This window comes from Falco biarmicus, chromosome 1, assembly GCF_023638135.1.
Source record: "Falco biarmicus isolate bFalBia1 chromosome 1, bFalBia1.pri, whole genome shotgun sequence".
Taxonomy (NCBI): Eukaryota; Metazoa; Chordata; class Aves; order Falconiformes; family Falconidae; genus Falco; species Falco biarmicus.
The window spans coordinates 43,348,059-43,372,224 of record NC_079288.1 but is presented as its reverse complement, the minus strand read 5'-3'; the positions used below and the strand labels follow the sequence as shown (position 1 = coordinate 43,372,224).

General features: G+C 41.0%; 1 protein-coding gene across 1 annotated transcript; it reads left to right on the top strand.

The window, feature by feature from the left end:
- Window positions 1-530: 530 nt before the first annotated feature.
- PIWIL1 (piwi like RNA-mediated gene silencing 1) lies at window positions 531-23,681 on the top strand. The gene is made up of 21 exons (XM_056342827.1): window positions 531-881; window positions 1,498-1,581; window positions 5,023-5,173; window positions 5,913-6,038; window positions 8,213-8,427; window positions 9,501-9,622; window positions 10,267-10,347; window positions 11,267-11,467; window positions 11,841-11,952; window positions 14,127-14,247; window positions 15,489-15,606; window positions 15,770-15,884; window positions 16,892-17,079; window positions 17,684-17,760; window positions 18,090-18,286; window positions 18,575-18,678; window positions 19,162-19,232; window positions 19,770-19,923; window positions 20,811-20,936; window positions 22,055-22,202; window positions 22,935-23,681. The coding sequence occupies exons 2-21, from the start codon at window positions 1,501-1,503 to the stop codon at window positions 23,049-23,051; spliced, it is 2,625 nt and encodes an 874-aa protein (XP_056198802.1). The 5' UTR covers window positions 531-881; window positions 1,498-1,500; the 3' UTR covers window positions 23,052-23,681.
- Window positions 23,682-24,166: the final 485 nt, after the last annotated feature.

Below are 24,166 nucleotides of genomic sequence, written 5' to 3'. Positions count from 1 at the left end.
CCCGCCTTTCCACAGAAGCGTGGCAGAGCTCGCTAGAGGCAATTCCTGCTCACGGCCAATTCCTTCCAGGTCCTGAGCTGTGCTATTCTGTTGTGAAGCACCTAAAACACAAGGTGCGATCCTCTGTGACAGCCACAGCGATCGAGTCAGCCTTACTTGGCAAAAGGTGCTCTTCCTCTTCCTCCTCTTCCCCCCCCCGCCCGCCTGCCCGCCGCCCCGCGGAGGAACACCCCGCGGAGGGGAACACTCCGCGGCAGCCGTCCTCGCTGCTGCGAGCGCGCCCCGTCGCTGACGCGACTCACAGGGGTTTATTTCTTGTTGCATTGCACCACCTTCTGGGTCACTTAATTTATGTTCCAAGCAGGAAGCGGGGGGAGGACGAAAGAGGTTTTGGCAGGAAAATTCTCTGCCGACGGATCATCACGCACATCACAGACATCACGCAGGAGGCGCCAGCGGCCTCGATACAGGAGGGGGAGGGCGGCGCAGCCCGAGGAGGCGCCCGGCGGGCGGGCACGGGCGCTGTGCTGCGGCGCCCTTCGGCTCTGCGCGCCGCGGCCGGCGCCACCCTTCGGGACTCTCCGGCAGAGCTCGGGGCTCAGGAGCCAATCGGAGGAGGGTGTGCGTTCCCGCCTTGCGCCGCTAGTGCGTGCAGCCGCGGCGGCGTGCAGCTGCCCCCGGCGCCATTACGCCGAGGGGAAGAGCGGCCGCTTTGAGGTGGTTGTGGCGGCTCCTGTGGCGGGGGCCCGGCCTGCGGGCAGTGGTGGGCTGGCTGTTGACCTTCGTGGGAACAGAGTCGTGTGGAGTTGTGACGAGAACGGGCTGTTGCGTATTGCAGCAGTAGGAGCAGTAGTCCCTTTGCGCCCCGGTCACAGGTTGAGGTAACACAGAGGGCCGAGCAGAGTGGGGGTTGGACACGCCTCTGGGCGCGGGTTTTGGCCCCAAAAACTGCTCAAGGCTGGCAGAGAAGTTATGGCTGAGCCCACACTGAAAGGGGGGGTGGGGGGCGGGGTGCATGTGATGACAGACAGGTCTGTGGGGCCGGTTTGCCTCATTAGGTAGCCGAGCAGGTGGTAACGGTTGGCATTTGCTCTGGGTGAAGCATTCCCTGCCCCTAGGGTAATGTAACAAATTAGGTTGAGTTGAGTCTTGAGCATCACTTGAAAGTAGTATCAGTAGGCTCCGACTTATTCTTGGCTGAGGTTGCAGATCCTGCCGTGCTCTACCATTTCGTTGACTTGCTTCACAGCTTCAGAATTTGTGGTGGGTTGTGCTGGTCAGTTCAAACTTGAGTGTAAGAAGCTGTAACGCCCCCACGCTACCTGTTGTGGCTGCATTAGTTCCAAGAGCAGGACATTTTGCAGAGGAGGGTGTATTTTAGTGAACCAGCTGAAATTAAACAAGGGTAAATGCAGTGGTGCTGCTCATAATACTGTTTGGAATAAGGGTGGGGGAAGGAGAAGATTGAACACTAATGCTATAGGTGGTTTGTCTTAGAAGATGACTGGAAGAGCTAGAGCCAGAGCAAGAGGAAGACCTCCAGCACAGGAGAGTACTATTCCTTCTGTCGGAGCTGCATCTGTAAGTTGGCTCTCCTTTAAATTTAGAGTGCAGCTAGGCTTTGGAATGTCATAGCTCAGCTACTTCCTATTTTAATATCAGGTATATATGTTAGATGTTATGTGTGTGTGTATATATGTGTCATGGTTTAACCCCAGCTGGCAACCAAGTACCATGCAGCCGCTTGCTCAGTTGCCCTCACCCAGAGGGATGGGGAGGAGAATCAGAAAGGAATGTAAAACTTGAGGGTTAATATAAGAATAAAGATTCTTTCATAAAAAAGATTAAAAAAATAACGCAAGGAATTAATTCACTACTTTCCATTGGCAGGCAGGTGTTCGGCCATCCCCGGGGAAGCAGGGTTCCATCATGCATAGCGGTTACTCAGGAAGACAAATGCCATAATGCCAAATGTCCCCACCTTCCTTCTTCCCCCAGTTTATATACTCAGCATGACGCCGTATGGTATGGAATGCCTCTTTGGCTAGTTTGGGTCACCTGTCCTGGCTGTGTCCCCTCCCAATTTCCCGTGCCTCTCCTGCCCTCTCCCTGGCAGGGCCCAAGAAACTGAGAAATCCTTGATGTAGTATAAACATCACCCAGCAACAACTAAAAACATCAGTGTCCTATCAACATTGTTCTCACATCACATCCAAAACACAGCACTGCACCAGCTACTAAGAAGAAAATTAACTATCCCAGCTGAAACCAGGGCAATGTGTCATGCGTGTAGTTACATTAACTCCTTTTTATTAAGGAAATTTTTGTGTGCTTACAACCAAGTGATCTATTGTAGTACAGTTGCTATAATAGAGCTAGTGGAAATAGGTAGACGTTTTCATAGCACGTTTTGTCCACTGTGATAAGCCTGCAGAGAAGCAGAACACATTAGTCTGCTGCTGCTATTAATGTATATTTGGCCAGAATCTGGTCCTTTTACTTTTAATATTAAGGACTTTCTGACTGCATTTGAGTTAGTGTTTAGGGATTATTTTGTGCATATGTGGCCTGGTCAGTCCATGGCTTGAAAATTGTTCATACTTGTGTGTTTGTAGCTATTGCCCCATACCTGGAGATTTTTTTAAAGCAGTTGCTCAAATTTGTCAGTTACTAATAATAAACTTTCATTTGAGAATGTTATTAGGTTGGAGGAGTGTTTCTATTCCATTTCTTGCCAGTGTCAGATGAGTTTAAGTCGTGATAAAAGGTAGTTTACAGGTCTGTTTCTCAAATAGTGAAATGCGTCTTGCATTAGCAGTGGCACTGATGCACCTCTTGAACCCGGAACTGAATTTATAAACCTAAGAGACCTGATTACTTCAGATTTTGTCTCTTTAACATGAATAAAATTGTTAGCAGTAGTCAGGAGGTGATACCAGTGTCCTGCTGTAGGCAAAGAGGAAACCAAAGGAAACAGTAAGGTTTAGGGACTATGCAGTCCGAGTGGATAAAAGTCTGCATTGTTTTTTTTTTTTTTCCTGTTCTACCACGTAGACTACATGTATCTCCCTCCAAGAGGGTTAGTTCCAGAAGTGTTTCCAAAGACATGCTGAAAAGAGATTGTGAACGAGTAGGAGCGTTTATGTTAGACATTTAGAAAATGAGGGCGTGCACTCTGTCTCAGGTTAAGTGAGAACATAATCTGTGCTGATGGCAGGGGAAGATTGGAAGAACTAGCCATGTGTTGTAGAAGGGAACCATCCCATTACTTGACTTTTACACTGCATTGATACAGAGATGTCATAGTACACCAGGTTCTTAATACTGAGGCTTTTATCAAAAGGCATTAGTGAGGTTTAAGGAGGTCAGGGGCCTGCCTTTCCTTACTGATGTCCTGACAACCCTGTGATCTTGCTGCAGGGGTAAGAAAGAGGATAGATTGGTCAGTCCCTGGCAAGTTCTTCCCGACATGGAGACTGCATCCTCCAAGGAGGATGCAGAGAGGGTGGAGCTTGGCTTTTCGTAGTGGTGCATGGTGGGAAGATGAGACACAATGGACACAAACTGAAGCAAGGGTTGTTCAGATTGGACATTAAAAAAAAATGTTTTCATGATGAGGACTGTCAAGCACTGGAACACAGTGCAGAACAGCCAAGCATACTGAGGTTGTGCAGTCTGCATCCCTGGAGATGGGATAAATCCGAGCAACCTGATCAGACCTCATGATTCACTTTGCTTTGAGCAGGCGGTTGGGCTAGAGACCTCTCGAGGTTTCTTCCAGCCTGATTTATCTTGTATTTCTATGAAGAACAAGACTGTTGTTCCCCTTCCCCACACCCATACAGTGGACCCTATCCCAGCATAATCTTGCCCTTCAGTTTGTGACTTGACATGGAGCTCTGTTCTGATCCTTTAATGGATGGGAAAGGAATACAGTGAGCTCAGGATCGCAGGGCTCTGCCTAGCTGTTGGACTAGAGAATCCATGTAGGTGGGATTACCACTTCCTTCAGGAGCAACGATGGAATATAGGTGAGGCAAAGCAGAACTGATCTTTCCTGAACTGCTTTTATGAATACTACAGGGAGCACAAAACTTGTGATAATATGCTGTTACTGTGATAGTACTGCACTCTGATAATTTTCACATAATATTCTTTAGGGTAGTGTGCATTTGATTTTGCAGCAATGCTTATGGGTGTTTAAAGACTTCTTAGAAGGTATACTTTTGGCAGATCTTACAACACGTAAAAATAACATGGAGAGTATAAAACCAGAGGGGCCTGCTTAGTTACTGATCTTGTGTTTAGTGTCAGAACATGCATGTGAGAACTGCAAGATGGGTAGCAAGAGCTCTCAGAGCAAACAAGTAGAGGAACTCCAGGAATGGATTGTGGGCAGTTTGTGACATTCTGCTGTGTTGCAGGGAAAGACGGAGCCAGGCTGGCCCTCTAGCTCAGCTTTCATGATTATCCTTGACACTGGCCTCTTGCTTGCTTACGCTTGGAGAACTTGATTACTCCTGGAGGGACTAATGTGGGGTAGACTGCGATCTGGTAACATGAAACTCTGAATTGCAGGATTGCTTATGGCTGAGGGTTGTGTGTTGCAGTTCTTCTAGGCATGACACTTTTTAATATTATTTATTCACTAGACACTAAACTTACAAAAGCTGTTTTTGTAAAATAAGTAATCAGCTACTTGAAGTATCAGAGGGATTGTTAAAAATGAGAAGTCCAGAAATTTTAGTTAGAGCTTGCAAAGAGAAGATTTGCATATACTACTAGTTAAATGAATATTAACTTGCAAAAAAAATAATTCCTGAACCCTGTTATTTTGGAATTTGAAGTACAGAGTAATAACTCTACTACTTAATATAGGGAAAAAAAAATTAAACTTAGGTAGCTGTTACACTTGGGTGTTTGAGTGTTCTGTACTTGGTTAGTGACTTTGTTTTGCTCTACTCCTGGAAGTACGCTGGTTTTTTCAGTTGCAGTAGGAAAAGCTGTCCCTAACTGTTGTAGGTTCAGGAGACTTTGCCAAGTCAGCCAACCAGCTGTCAGCACCCCCAGCAGCCAGGGATTCCTCCAGCGCTCTCAGAACCACTGGGTGGCCATGGGCAACAGAGGGTCCCTCAGCGTGTTCCAGGAGACCAGGATGGGAGAAGGCCAGAAGGTCAGAAAGAGTGAAAATGTTCGTTGCCTGTAAGAGCACACGCTTTGAAGAGAATGCAATTCAGATATTCTTTAAACTGTATTTCTAGGTTTTCTTTTCAAAATGAGATTTATTACTAAGATTTGGAAAAGTTCCCTGTATGTACCTTGTGATGATAGTATTGCCATTCTAAAGTGCAGTATAACTGAACTAGGAATTTTGAAAACTACTTCAAGTGTGCTCTACTCCATCTATACTATCTCCTCTTACCAAAATAGTTTAAAAATAAATTAAAAAGCAGATGGCACAACTTAACTGCATGACTACCAATAGTAAATTTCACTTTGATATTTCATTTATTTCATTGTTTTCCTTAATTCTTAATAAGGAAATTAAACTTCCTTACCTATTTCACATCACAGTGCGTTTAAACATTTCAATGCCAGCTAGAGATGAAATGGAAGATCCATCATCCCTGTATTTGCAGAAGAATTTACTGATTTGCAGTTTACATCTTTTTTTATTCTGGCTAGCAAGCTGCTACTAGTTAACTGTCTGTAAATCTTAGGAACTTATTATGAATTACCTGAATGTTATTTTTAAAAATAATTTATTGTGTAGCAGAAGCTGAAACTTAACGTGTCAGGATTTCTCTTAATTTTTTATATATATGACTTTCAAAATTGAATTGTATTTAATTCTTCTTTGTATGTAAGACTTGATTTCAATTCTTTCTCTTCATTAAATTTCAAAACAATAGGATTACAGCTTTCTGTGGGATTTCAGAAATTGTCTTTCGGAGATAGGGGTGGCCGTCACAGAGATTTCCATGACCTTGGCATAAATACTCGGCAAGCCATCGAACACGTTCAAGAATCAAAAACTGGTATGTTCAGATTAGACTATGACATATAAACAAATTGGAATGAAAAACAGTTTTGCTTTGCTTATGCTTTTAGTATTCCCTAGAGAACAAAATAAGAAAACCTTCATTGTGTACTAGAAAAAGATAAAAGTTATTCCTGATATCTGAAGAGGAACAGTAAGATGATGTCTGATGGCAGTGCTTCAGACAGAAGTTATGTAGCATTTTAAATTGCCACTATTTAGACGTAAGTCATGATCCTTGTATGTTCCTGTTGTCTACTTCTTCAAGCAGGACTCTTGATTTGCTTCTAGAAGTTTGGTATTTAGTAGAAGGTTGGTTTTTTTTCTAGAAGTTCTGGTTTGTAACACATTGACCTAACCAAATTAGTTAAGATCGTGGAATTTGGGACATCTTCTGAAGAAATTTTTTAGTTTAAATAAAAGGTTATATTCTTCCTTCCTTGAGATGAAATCATGCATATCAAAAAAGTAAAATCAGGCGGTCATGATGGTCCTGCCTTCTTGCTAGAACACAATTATTTTTAGCGTTCAACACTGCAGGTTCTGCACCAGTGTTGTGGTTGTAGTTTAACCCCAGCTGACCACTAAGCCCCACACAGCTGCTTGCTTAGTCCCCCTACAGTGGGATGGGGGAGAGAATTGAAAGAATGGAAGTGAGAAGACTCGTGAGTTGAGATAAAGACAGTTTAATAAGTAAAGCAGAAGCTGTATGCAACCAAAGCAAAACAAGGAGTTCATTCACTGCTTCCCATCAGCAGGCAGGTGTTCACCCACCTCCGAGAGAGCAGGGCTCCAGCACATGCTAATGGTTACTTGGGAGGACAAACGCCACCACTCTGAATCCCACACCCCCCCGCCTTTCCTTTTTCTTCCCTCAGTTTATATACTCAGCATGAGGCTCTGGTATGGAATGTCCCTCTGGCTAGTGCAGGTCAGCTGTCTGACAGCTGTGTCCCCTTCCAGTTTCTCATGCCCCTCCAGCCTTCCTGCTGGCAGGGCCTGAGAAATTGAAAAGTCCTCGATTGAGTATGAATGTTACCTAACAACAACTGAACGCATCAGTCTGTTATCAACATTATTCTCATAGTAAATCCAAAACACAGGATTGTACGAGCTACTGAGAAGAAAATTAACTTTATCCCAGCTGAAATCAGGACAGTTGGTAATAGTTTTGTATTGTAAGTGACTCTGTGAGACATCACAACGATATGACAGTAACTGTAGTCCACTTTTGGTTAATTAGACGATAGCTGGAGCATGCCACAGGTCCAGGAATGTCGGGGCTTAGTTCTGCTCAAGTCACTTCAGGGCAGAAGCAGTATGGTAGTTTTCATTCTCACGTAGATTTTCTTTCTAGAGCTATGCTAATGCTAGATCACGGTTTGCTGTACTTCGTAGGCAGCTGTATTGCTGGCCTCTTTATAGCTTTGTACGATTTTCTAGTGTAACATACATGCTTTGTATGTGGTAGGATTTTTTTGTTTTCATTTGGGGTGTTGTATTTGAGATAGAAAAAAATGGATAATGAAAGCCAGATTAAAATGAGTGATCCATAGTTGTCTGTAGTGTATTTTTTGTATTAGACTTGTGTCTTTAAGCCTAAAAGAAATTGGAATGAGACTTGAAAAAAATGGGAAGAAATATGTTAGATACGTAAGTGATCTGGAGGTAGTTCTTGCTGTTGTGGGTTTTTTGTTTGTAAAATCTTGAAATACCACAAGAAATGTCATCTTGTCACACATGAATGAGAATGTGGTTATGTCTAGTGACTGATACTCAACTGTTACTTTCTGCATTGTGCTTATGAGTCGTACAAAGAAAGATTAATTTGTCCACAAAGGAAGTGTATGTTTTGGTGGAAATTCTCTCTAGTACCTGGTACTAACCCTTTTGGGGGCAGGTTACTGATCTAAATGCTTACCTCGTTTGATGAGAGATTTTTCCTGACAACTGAAGGAACTATAAAAAGCTCTGATAAGCAGGTGGGTGTCTGTAACACTGTGCCTATGTGAGCATTTCCTATAGCTTGCTGAGTCTAGAACAGTTGCAGAACGCAACTGACCTCTGATCTTTTGTCTGAATGCCTTAGTACTTTAAAATTTCTCAGAGCTGTTGAATTACTATAAGCTAGTAAAATTGTGTAACTCCTAAGATGTTTGCCTCTCATTTTAGGTTCTTCAGGTGATAGGATAAAATTAACTGCAAATTACGTCCGTTTGACGTCTCGACCCCAGTGGGCTTTATATCAGTACCATGTTGGCTATAGTCCTGAGATGGAAGCGCGCCGTCTTCGATCAGCTTTGCTGTTTCAGCATGAAGAGCTAATTGGAAAGACACATGCGTTTGATGGATCGGTATTATTCCTGCCAAAAAAACTAGGGAATAAGGTATGATACAAGAATGCTATTTATTTTTTTTATTTTGAGTTGCATTTTGTGATGCATCTTGTTTCTTACTGGTCTGGGCGAAGTTAGAATTGATGTCCCCATGAGTACATTTAAGTGGATCGGATATATTAGTATAAGCTAATTTGCTTATGTAGAGAAATTTGGTAATAAATATCTGGTCCTAATGCTTAGGTTCTGCAGACTAGAGTAATGCCCTGCACAGAAGTGGATAGTATAGAAAGTATTTTTCCTTTAATTTTCTTTCTTCTTATGTCTTTTTGTAACTTCTGTATTTTAACATCCAACATGTACTGTGTGTGTGTGGCAAGGTTTTGGTAGCTGGTGTGTGTGTGGGATGGCCCCCATGGAAAGAGATTAGGGGCTGCCCTGTGCTGTACACAGCCATTTCGAGCCCCGGCCCAGACCAAAGCTGAGCCCATCAGCAAAGTTGATGGCACCTCTGTGTATTTAAAAAAGGTGGGGGGTTGGAATGCCAGAGCAGAAGAAAATGAGGAGAAAGGAGGAGCAGAGGGGAAATGCCATGTGTACGAGTGGTAACCCCTGTCTCCCCCAACTCTGCACCTTGTGCTATTCATTGCCTCGCTGGAGGGGCTGAGTGTAACTGGTGGCGTTAACAGGGCAGGGCAGAGGAGTCTGGAGTAAGTTTGAGCCTGGAAAAGGGAGAGGGGGAAGATGTTATCGCTGTATCTTATTTTTCCCCCTAGTACCTGAATCAGTAATGAAAAATATATTAATTGGCAATATATTAAATTTATTTCCTCAAGTTGAGTCTTTTCCTGCAATGTGAATTGGTAAGCCATGTTCCTGTCTTCATCTTGAATTCAGCTGCTTTGTGGATGGCCTCCATTCTAATCCTGTAGTCATCTTCACCCAAATGAATGAAGTGCTTTAAGTTACGGTTCACAGTTGTAGTAGGAAATCAAATTCCTGTTTCAGCTAAGTCTTGATTTATTAGACTCTTAATGCGCAAGTCCCATTCGATATTAGTGGAGCAAAGTCCAGATATAGCCCTGTTTGCCTCTAGTTTTATTAACAAAACTTTGCTTTCTCAGGTTACTGAAGTGTTCAGTAGGACTCGAAATGGAGAGGGTGTGAAGATAACAATCACATTGACTAATGAGTTGCCACCTACTTCACCTACCTGTCTGCAGTTTTACAACATCATTTTTAGAAGGTTTGCTGTCCAAGTTGTGTCTTCATAAGAAGTAATAATTCTAAAAATATTTGACTTAAGTTTTTCCTTTCCAAAGAGTGGACTACAAATCAATGTAACAAATCTGTATGTTGAAGCCTTTGTAGCTAACATTACTATGCGGCCAACCACATCTGGTGACGTTTTAATGTGCAGTTACATGCATATTCCTGGCACTTGTTCATGTGAATGGCGTTTATACCTTTTCCCTGAGCAGGCAGACTCACACTGGAGTGCTGTTGTAGGCAATTAGTCTTACCCTTGCCCTCTACTTGTTTCTGGATTTGCCTTTTAAAGCAGTTAGCAGTGCAGAACCTTGAGCTGGCAAATCACCTGTTTTTTTCTGCAATCTTTCTACTTAACCTGGGTACCTGGACTGCCTGGTTCATTAGACTGCTACCTTCAGCTGGTTGGTGAAGGGTTGGGTTGTATGCTAACTTATTCTCAACGGATTGTCATTAATTAAATGTCCATGGCCTTTCTGAATTTAGTAATTAAAAGGTCACATTTGTGATTGTTTATCTAGTCAGATGAACAAAAACTGAGGTTGTGCAGAGGTTTGGAACCATGCATGGTTTGATAAACTGAATAATAATGGTAAATGACATCCATATTTCATCTTGCAGGCTTTTGAAGATGCTGAATTTGCAGCAGATTGGACGTAATTATTATAACCCCAGTGACCCAATCAGCATCCCTAATCACAGGTTTGGCAAAAAGGATACTTGGGCGTAGGAGGGGTGCAGGGACAAAGGATGATACTTATACACCACTCTGGTGGTTTATCTTGTAATAAAACTATGGACTTAAAAAACTGGTATTCCTGGGAAGTACGAGACCTCATTCTCTAACTTACTTTCTTCTATGTGTAAGATCTCATTACTTGTTACCAGTGTGTGTTCTGCTATTACATTTCTACTCCACTGTCAAGAAAACTTGCCTAAATGTCTGGAAGCCTGAGATCTCCGAATACTTGAATTCTAAAGCTTAGGAGTTTCCAGCCTTCATTCTGAAGACCATTTAATCTGCCATGTAAATTCGTATCTGGCCATACCCCGCTGGATGGGTAGTTGTGGAACTCACCTATTTCTCACTGTCACATCTTGCCCTCATTCCCTGCCAGGATTGTGTATAATGTTACTGATGCTCCACGCTAGCCCTAAGCCTGTTGCACAAGTTAGCAAGCTTTGAGTTTGACTGGGGCCTCATCATATGGCTGTGGTGTACTCCTTGCCTACATAACCTGGTTGATGGAAGTAACTGGATGGTGTTCAACTAGATAAACTGTTAGTCTTGTTAAAGTGTCTTGGATACCCATAAACTTTGTATATAAGATATTTAAGACTAATGGCACCAAATGGATTTCTTAAGTTTTGGGGCATCCTTTATTTCACTTCAGTTATATTGCTACATCGTTCAGTTAATCTCCTTTTATCTCGACTAAGGATACCTGCATGTAAAACATTTTTCATTTTGTTAACTTTCAGGAGCTTGGTTATATTTGGATAACAGCTTCTTTGTGTCTTAACAGCTTTCCGATGTCTGGGAAAGTGGACGGAAATTGCTCAGGGTGAGAATAGAGATGCTTTAAAGCACGTTAAGATTCTGTATGTTCTCTTTTGGCAGGCTGATGGTTTGGCCGGGCTTCACAAGTTCTGTCCTGCAGTATGAGGAAAGCATTATGTTATGTACAGATGTGAGCCATAAGGTTCTTCGCAGTGAAACAGTGTTGGATTTTATGTACAGTCTGTATTACCAGGTTGAAGAAGAGCAAAGATTTAGAGATGCCTGTACTAAAGAGCTGATAGGTTTAATTGTTCTTACAAAGTAAGTCTCTCTCAACTCTTGTTGTCTTAGAGAGCTGTTTATTTTTTGGGATGTTCCATGTCCTGAGCTATATAAAGAAGCATCAGAAAGCGTGAAAATGACATCATTGTCAAGCTAGCAAGCGTATTGAGATGACAGTGTTTGTAAGAGCAGGGGTAGTACATACTAGTTTAGTTCTGGTTTCATTTGGTTTTCTTACGGTTTAGTTTTTAGTAGAATTGATAGCCTCGTACAGGTGAAAACTTGAAGTTACTGCTGCTGATAGGAGCAAAACTTTCAATTTCCATGGATATTACTATTAACTCATCCTGCAGTTATATTTCTTTTCTATTTAAGATCAAAAATCCCCAAACTGATTACATTGTTTATTTAGGTACAATAACAGAACATACAGAGTTGATGACATTGACTGGGATGCCAGTCCACAGTGTACCTTTAGAAAAGCAGATGGTTCTGAGATCAGCTACGTAGACTACTACAAAAGGGTATGGAAACCTAATGGTCAATGTGTGCATTATGCTTTAACTTGAAATGTTAGAGCGTTGTCAGAGGTTTACTTATGCATGGATTTGTAATTCATGTTTTTATTTAATAGAATTTTATTTTTAATGAATACTGTGTAATCTGAGGGTAGCGAGTAACCTATGCAGCATGATTCAGCATGAGTAGTGCGTCCCAATGAGTAGTCGGTCAGGCAAAAATGCTGGGAGGCCTACATGGATGAACAAAGAGCTCCTGGAAAAACTCAGAAAGGAGACATACAGAAGGTGGAAGCAGGGACAGGTAATCTGGGAGGAATATGGAGACACTGGCCCAGCATGCAGAAACGAGATTGAGAAAGCCAGAGCCCAGCTGGAATTGAATCTGGCCTGGAATGTTAAAGGCAATAGGAAGGGCTTCTATAAGTACGTAAGCAACAAAAGGAAGACTAGGGAAAATTTGACCCCACTGCTGTGCATGAGGCAGGGCCCCTGGTGACATAGGGTGTGGAAAAAGATGAGGTGCTGAATGCTGCCTTTGCCTCAGTCTTTACTAGAGAGATGGCCATTCAGGATTGCCAGGCCCCAGAGACCAGGGAAGAGTCTGGAGCAAGGAAGGCATATCATCGGTGGAAGAGAATTAGGTCAGGGAATACTTGAGCAAGTCCCTGGGCCCTGGTGGATTGCACCTACAAGTAACTGAGGCACCTGGCTCATGTTGTCAGGCCACTGTCAATAATATTTGAATGATGTTGGTGATAGGGGATAAGTGCCCAATGGCTGGAGGAAATAAAAAGTCACTACTGTCTTCAGTCCTACTGGAAGTTCAAGGAGGATGACACAGGGAAATATGGGCCAGTCAGTTTCACATTGATCCCTGGGAAGGCGATGGAGCAGCTAATCCTGGAAACATTTCCAGGCATGTGAAGGACATAGAGAGTCATGAGGAGCAGTCAGCGTGGCTTCACCAGGGGAAAGTCATGTTTGACCAACCTGATAAACTTCTGTGATGAAATGACTGGCTTAATAGATGAGGGGAAAGCAGCGGGTATTGTCTACCTGGACTTCAGTAAGGCTTTTGACACTGTTTCCTGTAAGATCCTTGTAGAGAAGCTGGTGAAGCATGGGCTGGATGAGCAGACAATGAAGTGGATTGACAGATGGCTGCATGGACAGGCCTAGAGCATGGTGATGGGTGGCATGATATGTAGCTGGAGTCCAGTAACTAGCGGTGTACCCCAGGGCTCAGTACTTTGTCCGGTCCTGTTTTAACGTCTCTATTGATGACGTGGGTGATGGGCGGAGTGTACCCTCAGCAAGTTTGCTGATAATTTACTGAAGGTAGAATATATGGACAATCATCTTAAGAGAAGTTACTCTTTGATAATTTTGGTTCTTTGCAGCAAAGTTTATGGGCCTACTACTGTAATTGTGAAATCTTTCTGCCCATCAGTTTCAACTGGAAACAGGGTAGGACTTAATAAGCTAGCAGCAAAATTAATATTATCCATTCTAGTTCGGGATGGAGTTTATAAATTACAGATTTTCTCTGCCATCTTGCCTTTGCTGTGATCCTGCTTTTTTTTACAAAAATGTTAGCCTTTGAGTAGTTTCTGAGGTGTGGTTCCCTTTAAGAAAAAGGAAAAGTTGAATTATGAAGTATGTTTGTTGACTGTCAGCTTGTCACCTTTTTGTGTTTTTTTTTCTTCTGAACTAAATTAGTGACTGCTAGACAGACCAACTCTTGCCAGATGCAAGGAAAGGTTGTGGGAGGATTGAATTTCAGAAACTTCACTTGGATTCCTGTGATGCCTTGAAGTAAACTGCTCTGTGGGGTGGGAATGTTCGTTACTGAACTGGAATGAGGATCGCAGTCTTGGGATGAATACTCTGGGTGGTAATTGCCTCAAGCAAGGCAGAAGCATTGCTTCTGTTGTCTTTTGCAAGTCAATAATTTGATGGCACCAACAGAGAGAATAGTGCTTCCCCATTTGGCGGCTTCTGACAAAAGGAGTTCCTTTCAAGTTAGCCATGCTAATTGAAAAAAAGTTGCTGGTTGCATTTCTTTTGGTTTTGTTTGTTTCTAGGAAAAAATACTCATTTTCTAAAGTGAGCATTATGCTTAAGAAAACTGAGTTCGTTATGAATAAACTAACATACAGTATGTATTTCTAATACAGCAATACAATCAAGAAATTACTGACTTGAACCAGCCTGTCTTGATCAGTCAGTCTAGGAGGAAGAGAGGGACTGTGATGCCAGTACCGGTGGTGTTAATTCCCGAGCTGTGCTTCCTGACAGGTACTGTAGCGTTTTTTCATATCAAAGTTTAGTGGGTTTGTATGGCAAGGTTTTGGTGTTGGGGGCGCTATGGATTTGGCTTCTGTAAGAACTTGCTTTCCACCCCCCACCTCTGTTCTGTGAATCACGTATTTAAGAATTTTCCTTAAAATCTGCATTCATCACAGATTTCACTCACATCAAGAAAAAAAAAATTCCCCACACCAAAATCAAAATAACATCATAACAACACCAAATGGAAGTGGACAGTTTACACACAATCCGCCCCTTGTTGCTTCACCACCACAACAGAAATTCCCCACCATTTCACTCTTCACCCTCTAGCTGTGTTCAGTACGAGTTTTGCCTGTTACCTCTCCCTGTTACTATCTTTATCTCAACCCATAAGCTTTTTGTTGTACTTGCTCCCCCCTGTCCGGTTGAGGAAGGGAGTGACGGACGGAGCGGCTTTGGTGGGCACCTGGCCTCCAGTCAGGTTCAGCCCACTAACAAAGCATCTGTCCAACCATAATGCCTGCTGAAACTGGTGTTTTGACAGCAGCCTCTTCTCAAGTTAAGTAGGAATGTTTTGTTTGTATAAATGTGATTTTTAGAAACAAGTTTTGTAGCTAAAAGATTATGTTTACATGATGCTGAAAAGTTCCAGGGATTTTGATGTTGCATACTCTTTGCATACAATGTTTCAGCATTATTTTCTATATAATATATATACAATATATATTATATAATATAAAATATATATATATGTGATATATGAATATATATATGAATGCATATATAATACGTATTCAGAACACAATTATTTCAGCATACAAAAATTCAGCATTATCCTACTGATACCTTGTAGTGTTTCTTGGCAGCAGAACTTCTGTTGAAACAGAAGTTTGCTAAAAATTGACAATTTTGTATGATAGATAAATATCTATTTTCCTCTGAGATACTGATTTTGCGCTAGCAGTACCTTTCCATCTCAGAATTGTTTTGCTAGGAATGTAAATACAGAGCTATATGTCTTGTGTAGTTTCTTCTCAAGTGCAAAAATGCAGATTTTTTAATTTATTTTTTTCTTTTTCCCAGCGCAGATGGGAATATATGTACAGGGAGCAACTGAAAACCTTGATTACTACTGACACCACTTTACGTGTCTGCAGTACATGCATAGCTAATCTGCGTGACTTACAAGTTTACTTTCTTAGTCTTTAGTCTAACTTTTACTCAGAAAAACATTTTGCTGTTAACAGGATTAACTGAGAAGATGCGTAGTGATTTTAATATGATGAAAGACTTGGCTGTTCATACACGACTGCCACCTGAGCAAAGACAATGTGAAATTGGAAAACTTATTGACTGCATCCAAAAGTATGCTACCTTAGTATCTTTTGTACTTCTTTATCTTACAGATTTTTCATGACAAACTTTTTTCTTGCAACAAAACTTTTGAAATCTTACTGTTTGTTTTTTTTATTTAAGTCTCAGCAAGAACATATTTCTTGGGTTTAATTTAAATCTTGTTTTTAAACAGAGATGACAGTGTTCAGAAGGAACTCCGAGACTGGGGTTTAAGCTTTGATTCTAATTTACTATCCTTTACGGGAAGAGTTGTTCAAGGAGAAAAGATCCTTCAACCAGGAGCTGTGGTAAATAACTTCTGACATCTTCTGGATCTCTCACTGATGAAGCAAGTTATTAAGGAAGGAAACACTACTTGTTGGTTTGTAAATGAAGGATTATGAGTTAAAACATTATACAAAAGTCTTTGTCCAAACAGAGGACCTGCAAACTTCTGAAATTGTTTACAAGTTCTGTATAGAAACCCCTGAAGATTTTTTCTGACTTGCATTACAATAGTGTCTTCCTTGCAAAACAGTTCCTCTGTGTAAACAAAGTAATTCCAGATGCACAAACTAGGAGACTAGGGATGTTTCTGACTGGTTCCCATTTATTAAAATATGAACGTCTTCAAATGAAAAGCCACTAATTATTTCAGTATCAGTAGACAGACCACATACAATATCTGTTCACTCAAAGGTGGGGTGACTCTTCAGTATGAATAACTTAGATTTCAATTAAGTCATAAAAGATATGCCATAAAATTAAATTATGCCATAAACCAACATATATTTGCTCTGTAATAGAGATCTTTTGTTTGTTTTGAATGGTTGCTAGATGGAAAAGGGCATTTTACAGTATCCTCATCTGTATATCTGTGTATTTGGTAAAGCCTTTTTTATTCTTGTTATTGAAAAGGCCTGATATCTTCTTTATAATAGTACTTTTCTTTTTCTCAAGCAGTTACCTTGTTAAAAATAAAAATATGTGAAAAATAAGTCAATACATAAACAGCTGTGTCTTTGCTGCATAGGTTTTGTGCTACAAATAGTAACAAGTTACCTGGGCTAAAAATTCTATGTATCTTTGCATAATTATGAATGAAACATTTGAAGAGTGTAGGATTTCTTGAAAGGGCTAGATAAAGCTTATTTTAAAGTAGGGACAGTAGCAGTAAAGGAACAGCTAAAAATAAAGTCATTTGTTCTAGGCAGAAGTGTTAAAGTCTGTTCTTGATGTGTATCTGGAAGTAGTTGTGGTATAGCTTCTTTACTAGGATGCTGATTTTTCTTTCTCTGCCATCTCTTATTTGCAGTTTGATTACAATCCTCAGTTTGCGGATTGGTCGAAGGAGACTAGGGGAACTCCTTTAATCTGCGCAAAGCCTCTGGACAACTGGTTATTAGTATACACACGGCGCAACTGTGATGTTGCTAATACACTACTTCAGAATCTGTTTAAAGTCACACCATCTATGGGAATCAAAATGAACAAGGCAACCATGTAAGTCTCTTTAGAAAGCTGATGGAAAAATTATTTTATACATACTAAGGTGTATCTGTTAGCATGCTTGGGCTTGTACATGAGGAGATAGTGTAGTATGTCACACTGCAGATTTCTGTGAGATTTTTAATAAAACAAGTTACTTTCAGTCCCAGGCAAAAACAATTTGCATGCTGACTTCCTTACTTGTGCTTTTATTTGTGAGAGCTTTCCCTGGGGGTCAAAGCATGCCAAACCCAAACAGTATTAGACATACGGTCATTGAGGAAAGCCTTCTCAAGCAGAGCCACATCTATTTAATACAAGGAGTATGTGTTTTCTTGCTGACTTCAGATGTGTTCTGATTAGTTCTCGTTGCATATATCATTCTTTGAGTACCTGTGCTTGCTTTTCACTTTGAATTTAATTGCTTTTGGAAGACTTTAATTTGAGGGTGATTCCTCTTAATCCTCAAAATGTGTAAATATTGTATGTTTATTAATAGCTATAAATGTGACAGTTCATACAGCACTGATGCATAATGAGCATTTATGTTTTTGCTGAAGTTTCAGTAGCAGTTAGTTGGGGGTTTTTTTCTGTACATATTTTTTCCTTTCCTTTTCAGGATTGAAGTAGATGATAGAACAGAAGCTTATTTAAGGGCTTTACAGCAAAGTATTACCCCCAACACAAACATAGTATGTATTTGAATCCATAATTTCAAATCTTGTTAATCTCTGTAACTGGTGTTTTTAAGACTGGTGGGATTCATTCTCAGAAATGAAACTCTTGGCTCCAGAGTTATCTACTACATGCCTACTCATACTGCTATTCAAACCCTGGGCTAACTATGGGTATCGTTCTGGAAAAGTCTTTGTACTTGGCTCTGAAGTATGGACACTGACACTTTCCAGCTGTTCTTGCACTGTGAACGCTTGAATTTCTCTTGAGCATAAGAAACTTTTCCTATAGAACTACAACTGTTATGCAAATGTCAGTATGCAGCTGCTTCTTTTTTTCTTTAAAGGCAGTTTGTGTCTTGTCCAGTTCCCGAAAGGATAAATATGATGCTATCAAGAAATACTTATGTACGGATTGTCCCATTCCAAGTCAGTGTGTGATTGCTCGCACTTTAAGCAAGCCTCAGACTGCTATGGCCATAGCAACGAAAATTGCCTTACAAATGAACTGTAAAATGGGTGGAGAACTTTGGAGCGTTGAGATTCCAGTAAGTAATATCTTTTTAAAATGGTAACTGTGTTCTTTTGAGCCTTATTTAAAAGCAAGCCTTTCCCCCCGCCCCCCAAAAAATTGCTTGTTCTTTGTGTAGTTTGTTTTGTGCTGGTGAGAAGAGGCATGAAGTGAAATACGACATAAGGAGATGTCTAATTAAAGAATTGTCCTGGAACTGTACCACTTATGTCAGGGTCTTATTACACTATAGGACGGAGTTGATAGGTGCTTTGGCATGTCTTTATGTACTGATAATGTGTGTTCTGTATTGATTCCTTTTAAGTTGAAACAGGTGATGGTTGTGGGAATTGATTGTTACCATGACACTTTATCTGGAAAGCCGTCGATTGCAGGATTTGTTGCTAGCCTGAATCAAACAATGACACGGTAAGATTTGAATGCCAAAGAAACATCTTGACTTCGCTGAGAAGTAGCTTGAATGCGGTGGGCCATCATGAGACTGTCCAAACTGATTTACTGAATGTTGTTAATAACTATATATTGTGAGGGGTTTTTTTCCACTGCATCCCTTAAGGAACAGCCTTGTCCTCCTTCCACAGTGCTTGGAAGAGGGGACAGAAGGTGGGGCAAGGTCTGGGATGAATGGAGGGCATCAGGCTTTTCTGCTCTGTGAGTTGACTTGTGTGAGTGTTCTGATGGAGAGGAACTGCACATGGTGCTAAGGCTTTTGTCTTACCACAGGGGCTTCTTCGCAAGGGAAACAGTCTCACAGTACGCTAACTCTTGCTTCACTGCATTGACCCACAGTACCCATAAAGACCTAAGTGGTTGTAGCCATTTAAAAAATAAATTCACTGAAGTAAGCCTGGGAAGTGCTTTGAAGGTCATCTTTCATCATGTTCTTCACAGGTGGTTCTCCCGCTGTGCTGTTCAAGGTCGTGGGCAAGAACTTGTGGATGGGCTCAAAGCCTGCTTGCAAAGTAAGGGAAGGCTTTCTGCTTTTGTTGAGTCAGATCAAAGCAATGACCCTTCAGCTTCCTCAAAATATGCCTCAGCTGTGTTGAGGGGCAGTGTTACCAACCTTGCATTTAGATAAAAACAGATCAAAAATACAGTTGTAAATACTGCTGAAAATCAATGGCTTTTTTGTCTACATTCTCTTATTGGTTCCCATATTTCTTAACAATAATTAAGTAATACTTATCAATGCACCTCAAAGAATGTTTTAAAGGAGACAGATTTAAAGGATGACAGCTCCTTCCTGCGAGAGCGGCCAGCACCAGCGGAGTAGATAATCTTAGATTCTTTCTTTTTCTGTTGGTGCACTGGTAAACCAGTATACTTTTTGCAGGTAACATTTGTGTATCATGATACATACCTCTTTCAGGTGACTGACAGACTTGACCTTATGTTTAAAAACTCCTACTGCTGTTTTTCCAGTAATAAAAATCCATTTATGTTTTGGTATAAATTGTCGTTGTAGCCAACAGCTTTTATGCTTTTGATTTTTTTTAAAGCTGCTCTAAGAGACTGGTTCAAGTGGAATAAGTATTTGCCCTCTCGTATTATTGTGTATCGTGATGGAGTAGGAGATGGACAACTAAATACTGTGGTTAATTATGAAGTTCCTCAATTTTTGGATTGCCTGAAGAGTGTTGGTAAAGACTACAAGTAAGTGCTTCCACCAACCCTCTTTTTCATACTGCAAGGGGAGTACAGGCTGAGATACAAAGAGTGGTTACAGATGAAGATGTTGTCGTCTTTTCATCCTTACTTATTTTTACTTGAGCTCAAATAATTGCTTTTATGGCGACTGGTTACATTATTTGAGATACCTAACTTATAATAGGAACAGCTGTTAGTACATGCACCACGTGAGTACTCAATACGCACACGTATACACCTGTATACTTAAGGCATTCTTGATGCATGTGGTGAACTGGTGGAAAAAGCTGGTTACTGTTGCATGTCTCCGGTAGGCCCATTTAGTTCTTTCCACTTTGGAAAGGACTGTCTGCTGTCCAGTCACTTACGTTCTGCAGTTTTCAACATTGCTTTAAAACTTAGCAGCTGCAGTGACTTGGTTTCTTAATCTGCTCTGAAAAACAAGAATATTTCCTGACGCCACAGGCAAGCAGAGCACAAAACAAGTTACAGCAAGTAGAAGTTGAAGTGCTTACTACTTCTGTTTAGCTTCTATAAATGGCTTGCTCTTTACCAAAAATACTGTTAAAACGCCGTGTTATCTGTATGAAAAGATGAGGTAGAGAGCAGATCTGTGTTTAGAAGATCTCCTTTTGGTCTTCATTGTGTCTCTCTTAATTAAAGTTGGATTGGTGAGAAATAGCATCGAAGTTGCACCTGAAACTAAAAATTTAAAGTTACGATTTTCTGTTTAAATCAATGAGTGAAGACTTACACATGAAATTAATGCCCTGGAGAACTCTAAATTAATTGGTTTTAATTTGAAGCTCTACAGAATCTGTTCCTGAAGAACTCTTAGTGCAGTTTTTCTGGATACATTAATGTTTTTTTCTTTTCTTGGCGTTTTATTTTAGTCCGAGACTTACTGTGATAGTTGTGAAGAAACGAGTGCATACCAGGTTCTTCGCACATTGTGGTGGAGCAACTATAAACCCACCCCCTGGTACTGTTGTTGACGTGGTGGTTACCAGACCGGAGTGGTAAGTTAGTGTAGAAGTAACACTTCTGTTTGCTGGCAACCTGATAATAAAGGAAATATATCTGATATTAAACTGATTGTGGGATCAAGCAGAAGAATACTTTCCACACTGGTGGCCTTTTGAAAAAGAAATTGGTGTGAACGTGTAGGTGAAAGAAATGGACAAGCTTAGCTTTTACAACTTTGCTATGCAGTATTTCGTGGTTTCAATGTGCAGTATTTGTATATGTTTAGAGTATTCCATACCCTTTAAGTAAGCGTGTGTGTGTGTGTTTCACTTTTTGCGGTTCCTTTTTTGATTTTTAAAGGTTTAGTACCAAATGAGTGTCTATGGATAGGATTGCCCAGCTGTCCTTTACCTGAAATTTAAACTTCGGCTGGTTCTACTCTGGCATTGCATATCAATCTTGTTACTTTGTAAGGGTGCATTTTATGAGCAAGTGGTGGAAGTATTCTTGGGTGGTTGGGAAGTCACTAGAAGAAGGTTCGGAATTGTACAGTTATGGGTGTGGGTAAAACATGTACACAGATCTCATTGATGTCACTTGCTTGCTGTTGGCATTGAGCAGTTTTGCATGCTGCGCTCCGTGATGCTCAGGGTCAGGTACGCGGGAAACGAGAAGCTGATTCAGTACATGATGGAAGGTTTGACTTTGGTCAGGGAAGGCTGGAGTGCGTAGGGAGCAGTGCAGTCATCTGTGGCAGCACAGGTCCGATAGTTTCGCCTTTCTCTCTTGTATTTTGCCAACTCGCTGCAGGTGTTCCAGGTGCTGCAATAGGCGACAGACATCCGAACATGGCTTGGGTGCTAGAGTAAACGAGGGGCATCAGTTCAGTATGTGTCCAGCGTGGTTATCGCGCTGTATATGTATGTGATGAATGGTTAGGGTCTTTGTCGTTGTAAGACTTTGTCCATATAATAAGACCATTTACATTCTTCCAGATCTTCCGGCCTTTCAGAAAGAAAGAAAACTGATTATGTTGTGACCACAGCACAGGCATCCTTTTGGGTTTTACTCAGTATGCTTAAGTAAGACAAATCCGTGGGCGTCTGCATTTTTCCAAGAAAAGCAGCCCTTTCTGTATCGGAATTCTGAGGGTTTCTTTTTCCTGTTACAGGTATGATTTCTTTATTGTGAGCCAAGCAGTGAAAAACGGTTGTGTTGCACCCACTCATTATAATGTAATTTATGACACTAGCAAGCTGAAACCAGATCACGTACAACGTTTAACGTACAAGCTTTGCCACATGTACTACAACTGGTCGGTAAGTATTTTTTCTGGGAAATTAGAATATTTTTCTAAGATTGCACATCTTCATGCAGTAACAACCCAAACACCACCTTACAACACCCACGCAGATCCAAAAAGCGTGCAAGTACACCTCTTGACCTATGGGGTAGTTTGAGAGCTCGACGTTTTATAATCACAGTCCTTCTGAAGTCTGAAGATAAAAGTAATATTTATTCTCACTGGAAAATACTTGTTATTTTAAGTATTAGTCCCAAATTCTGTCTCAGAAGCAAAACTGAAATGATTATTTGTTACCTGCAGAAATGCTCACTTCTTTGTGTGGAGATGGAATGGTGTTCCTCCCATTTCAGCTGAGGCTTCTTCTGTTGCATGCCGAGATCAGCATGCCATCACCTCACAACGAGACGCGCTTTAGATTTGTTAGTTCAGTAATCACAAATATTTCACGTGACTTACCCACGTCCCACCTTCTGTGAGATCCAGCATCAAATGTAAACCTGCATAAGAAGCTTTTTTGGCGCGAGGAGGGGGATGGAGTTGGGAAGCTTTTTGCTTCTATAAAGCATGTTTTTTTTAATGTGTTCAGGGTATGTAATGTTGTTTTGACAAATTGGCATAAACTACAGGGAATAAGAATTTTACATGTATCCAGACTTTTGAATTCCAGGACTGTCTTTGTTACAGTGAATGCATGCTTGTTGCAGTGACTTGAAAATAACTTTTTTTTTTTTTTTTCCTTCTGCAGGGTGTTATCAGAGTACCTGCTCCGTGCCAGTATGCTCATAAACTGGCTTTCCTTGTTGGTCAGAGTATTCACAGAGAGCCAAACCTGTTGCTTTCAGACAGACTTTACTATCTTTGAAGCTGAGTTACCAGCTACAAAAAATAATGTAGTTCCTTTCTAGGGAATGTGGAACTGTCTGGGGTTTTGGTTTTGTTTTTTCTTAAAGAGACATGCATGGGAGAATGAGTATCTGCAGTTGTGAAACACTGTCATTGTAGCAGGAAAAAGCTAAAGTTGGCAGATCTGCATTTTGAATAGGTCTCTGCTTGCTATAAAACCTACATAATTTCTTACTATTTTATAGTACTGATTTATGAAAGTGTTTCTGGGATTCTTCATGAAAGATTATCAGTTGTTCTTTTACGGGTTTGAGGTTTCACACAGAATTATTTTCAGCATACAAGACACATAGTTACACGGAGCAAAATCCAAGTTTCTCCAGTAGCACATCACACTTTTAATTTTCAAAATGCAATTGTTGCCTCCTCGGTTTTGTTAGCTGTTAAGATAAGGACAGCATTTTTTATCCTGAAATATTTCATATCGCAAAAAAAGGTTGTTGGACCTTTTTTTATCAGGCGCAGAGACACAGGCAGCGCCTAGCGAACAGTTGGGATTAGTGCTGGTTTCTTTAACTAACTTGTTGCAAACCTTGTTCCTTTTGTTTGTGAGATTTAAATAAAGTGGTTGCTGTAGTCCTTGCTCACTTGATCGTGTTAGGTGTCTTTGCTTATATACTTCAAGACTGGGCTCTGGGCATACCACCTGACATAACACTAGTGTATCTTTACAACCATTTCTTACCTCTGGAAACCCCCCAGACTCGCGTTTAGATACGCCTTTATTCTACAGTAAACTTCAGCAGCTGACAGCTCTGAAGAATGAGGGAGCTCTGTAACTTGTATTCAGTTCAGTTTTTTTCCTCTCCTAGGCTGCGAAAGCATTTCCACATTAAATTTGTAATGAAGAAGGACTTGGGGGGTTATGGCAAATACTTTGTGCTTTCAGCTTTCCCTATTTTGTATTTCTTCCTGGTTACTGTCACTTACATTATACGTGTTCTGGCTATTTGTTCTGATCTGGTTGGTATCGTTTGAGGTCAACTGAAAAGGAGCTTTTGCAGCTGCTTCCTTTCGTCAGCTATGGAAGGGTAGGAAATGGTCACTGTGGGCTGTTCCTTCTCCGCATGGGTG

Bases quoted from the DNA above. Each gene is read 5' to 3' on its own strand.
- PIWIL1 (XM_056342827.1), top strand. From the start codon at position 1,501: ATGACTGGAAGAGCTAGAGCCAGAGCAAGAGGAAGACCTCCAGCACAG. The intron at 9,623-10,266 runs GTTTGCTGTCCA...TTCATCTTGCAG, and splicing joins TACAACATCATTTTTAGAAG to GCTTTTGAAGATGCTGAATT. The intron at 11,953-14,126 runs GTATGGAAACCT...TTTCTAATACAG, and splicing joins ACGTAGACTACTACAAAAGG to CAATACAATCAAGAAATTAC.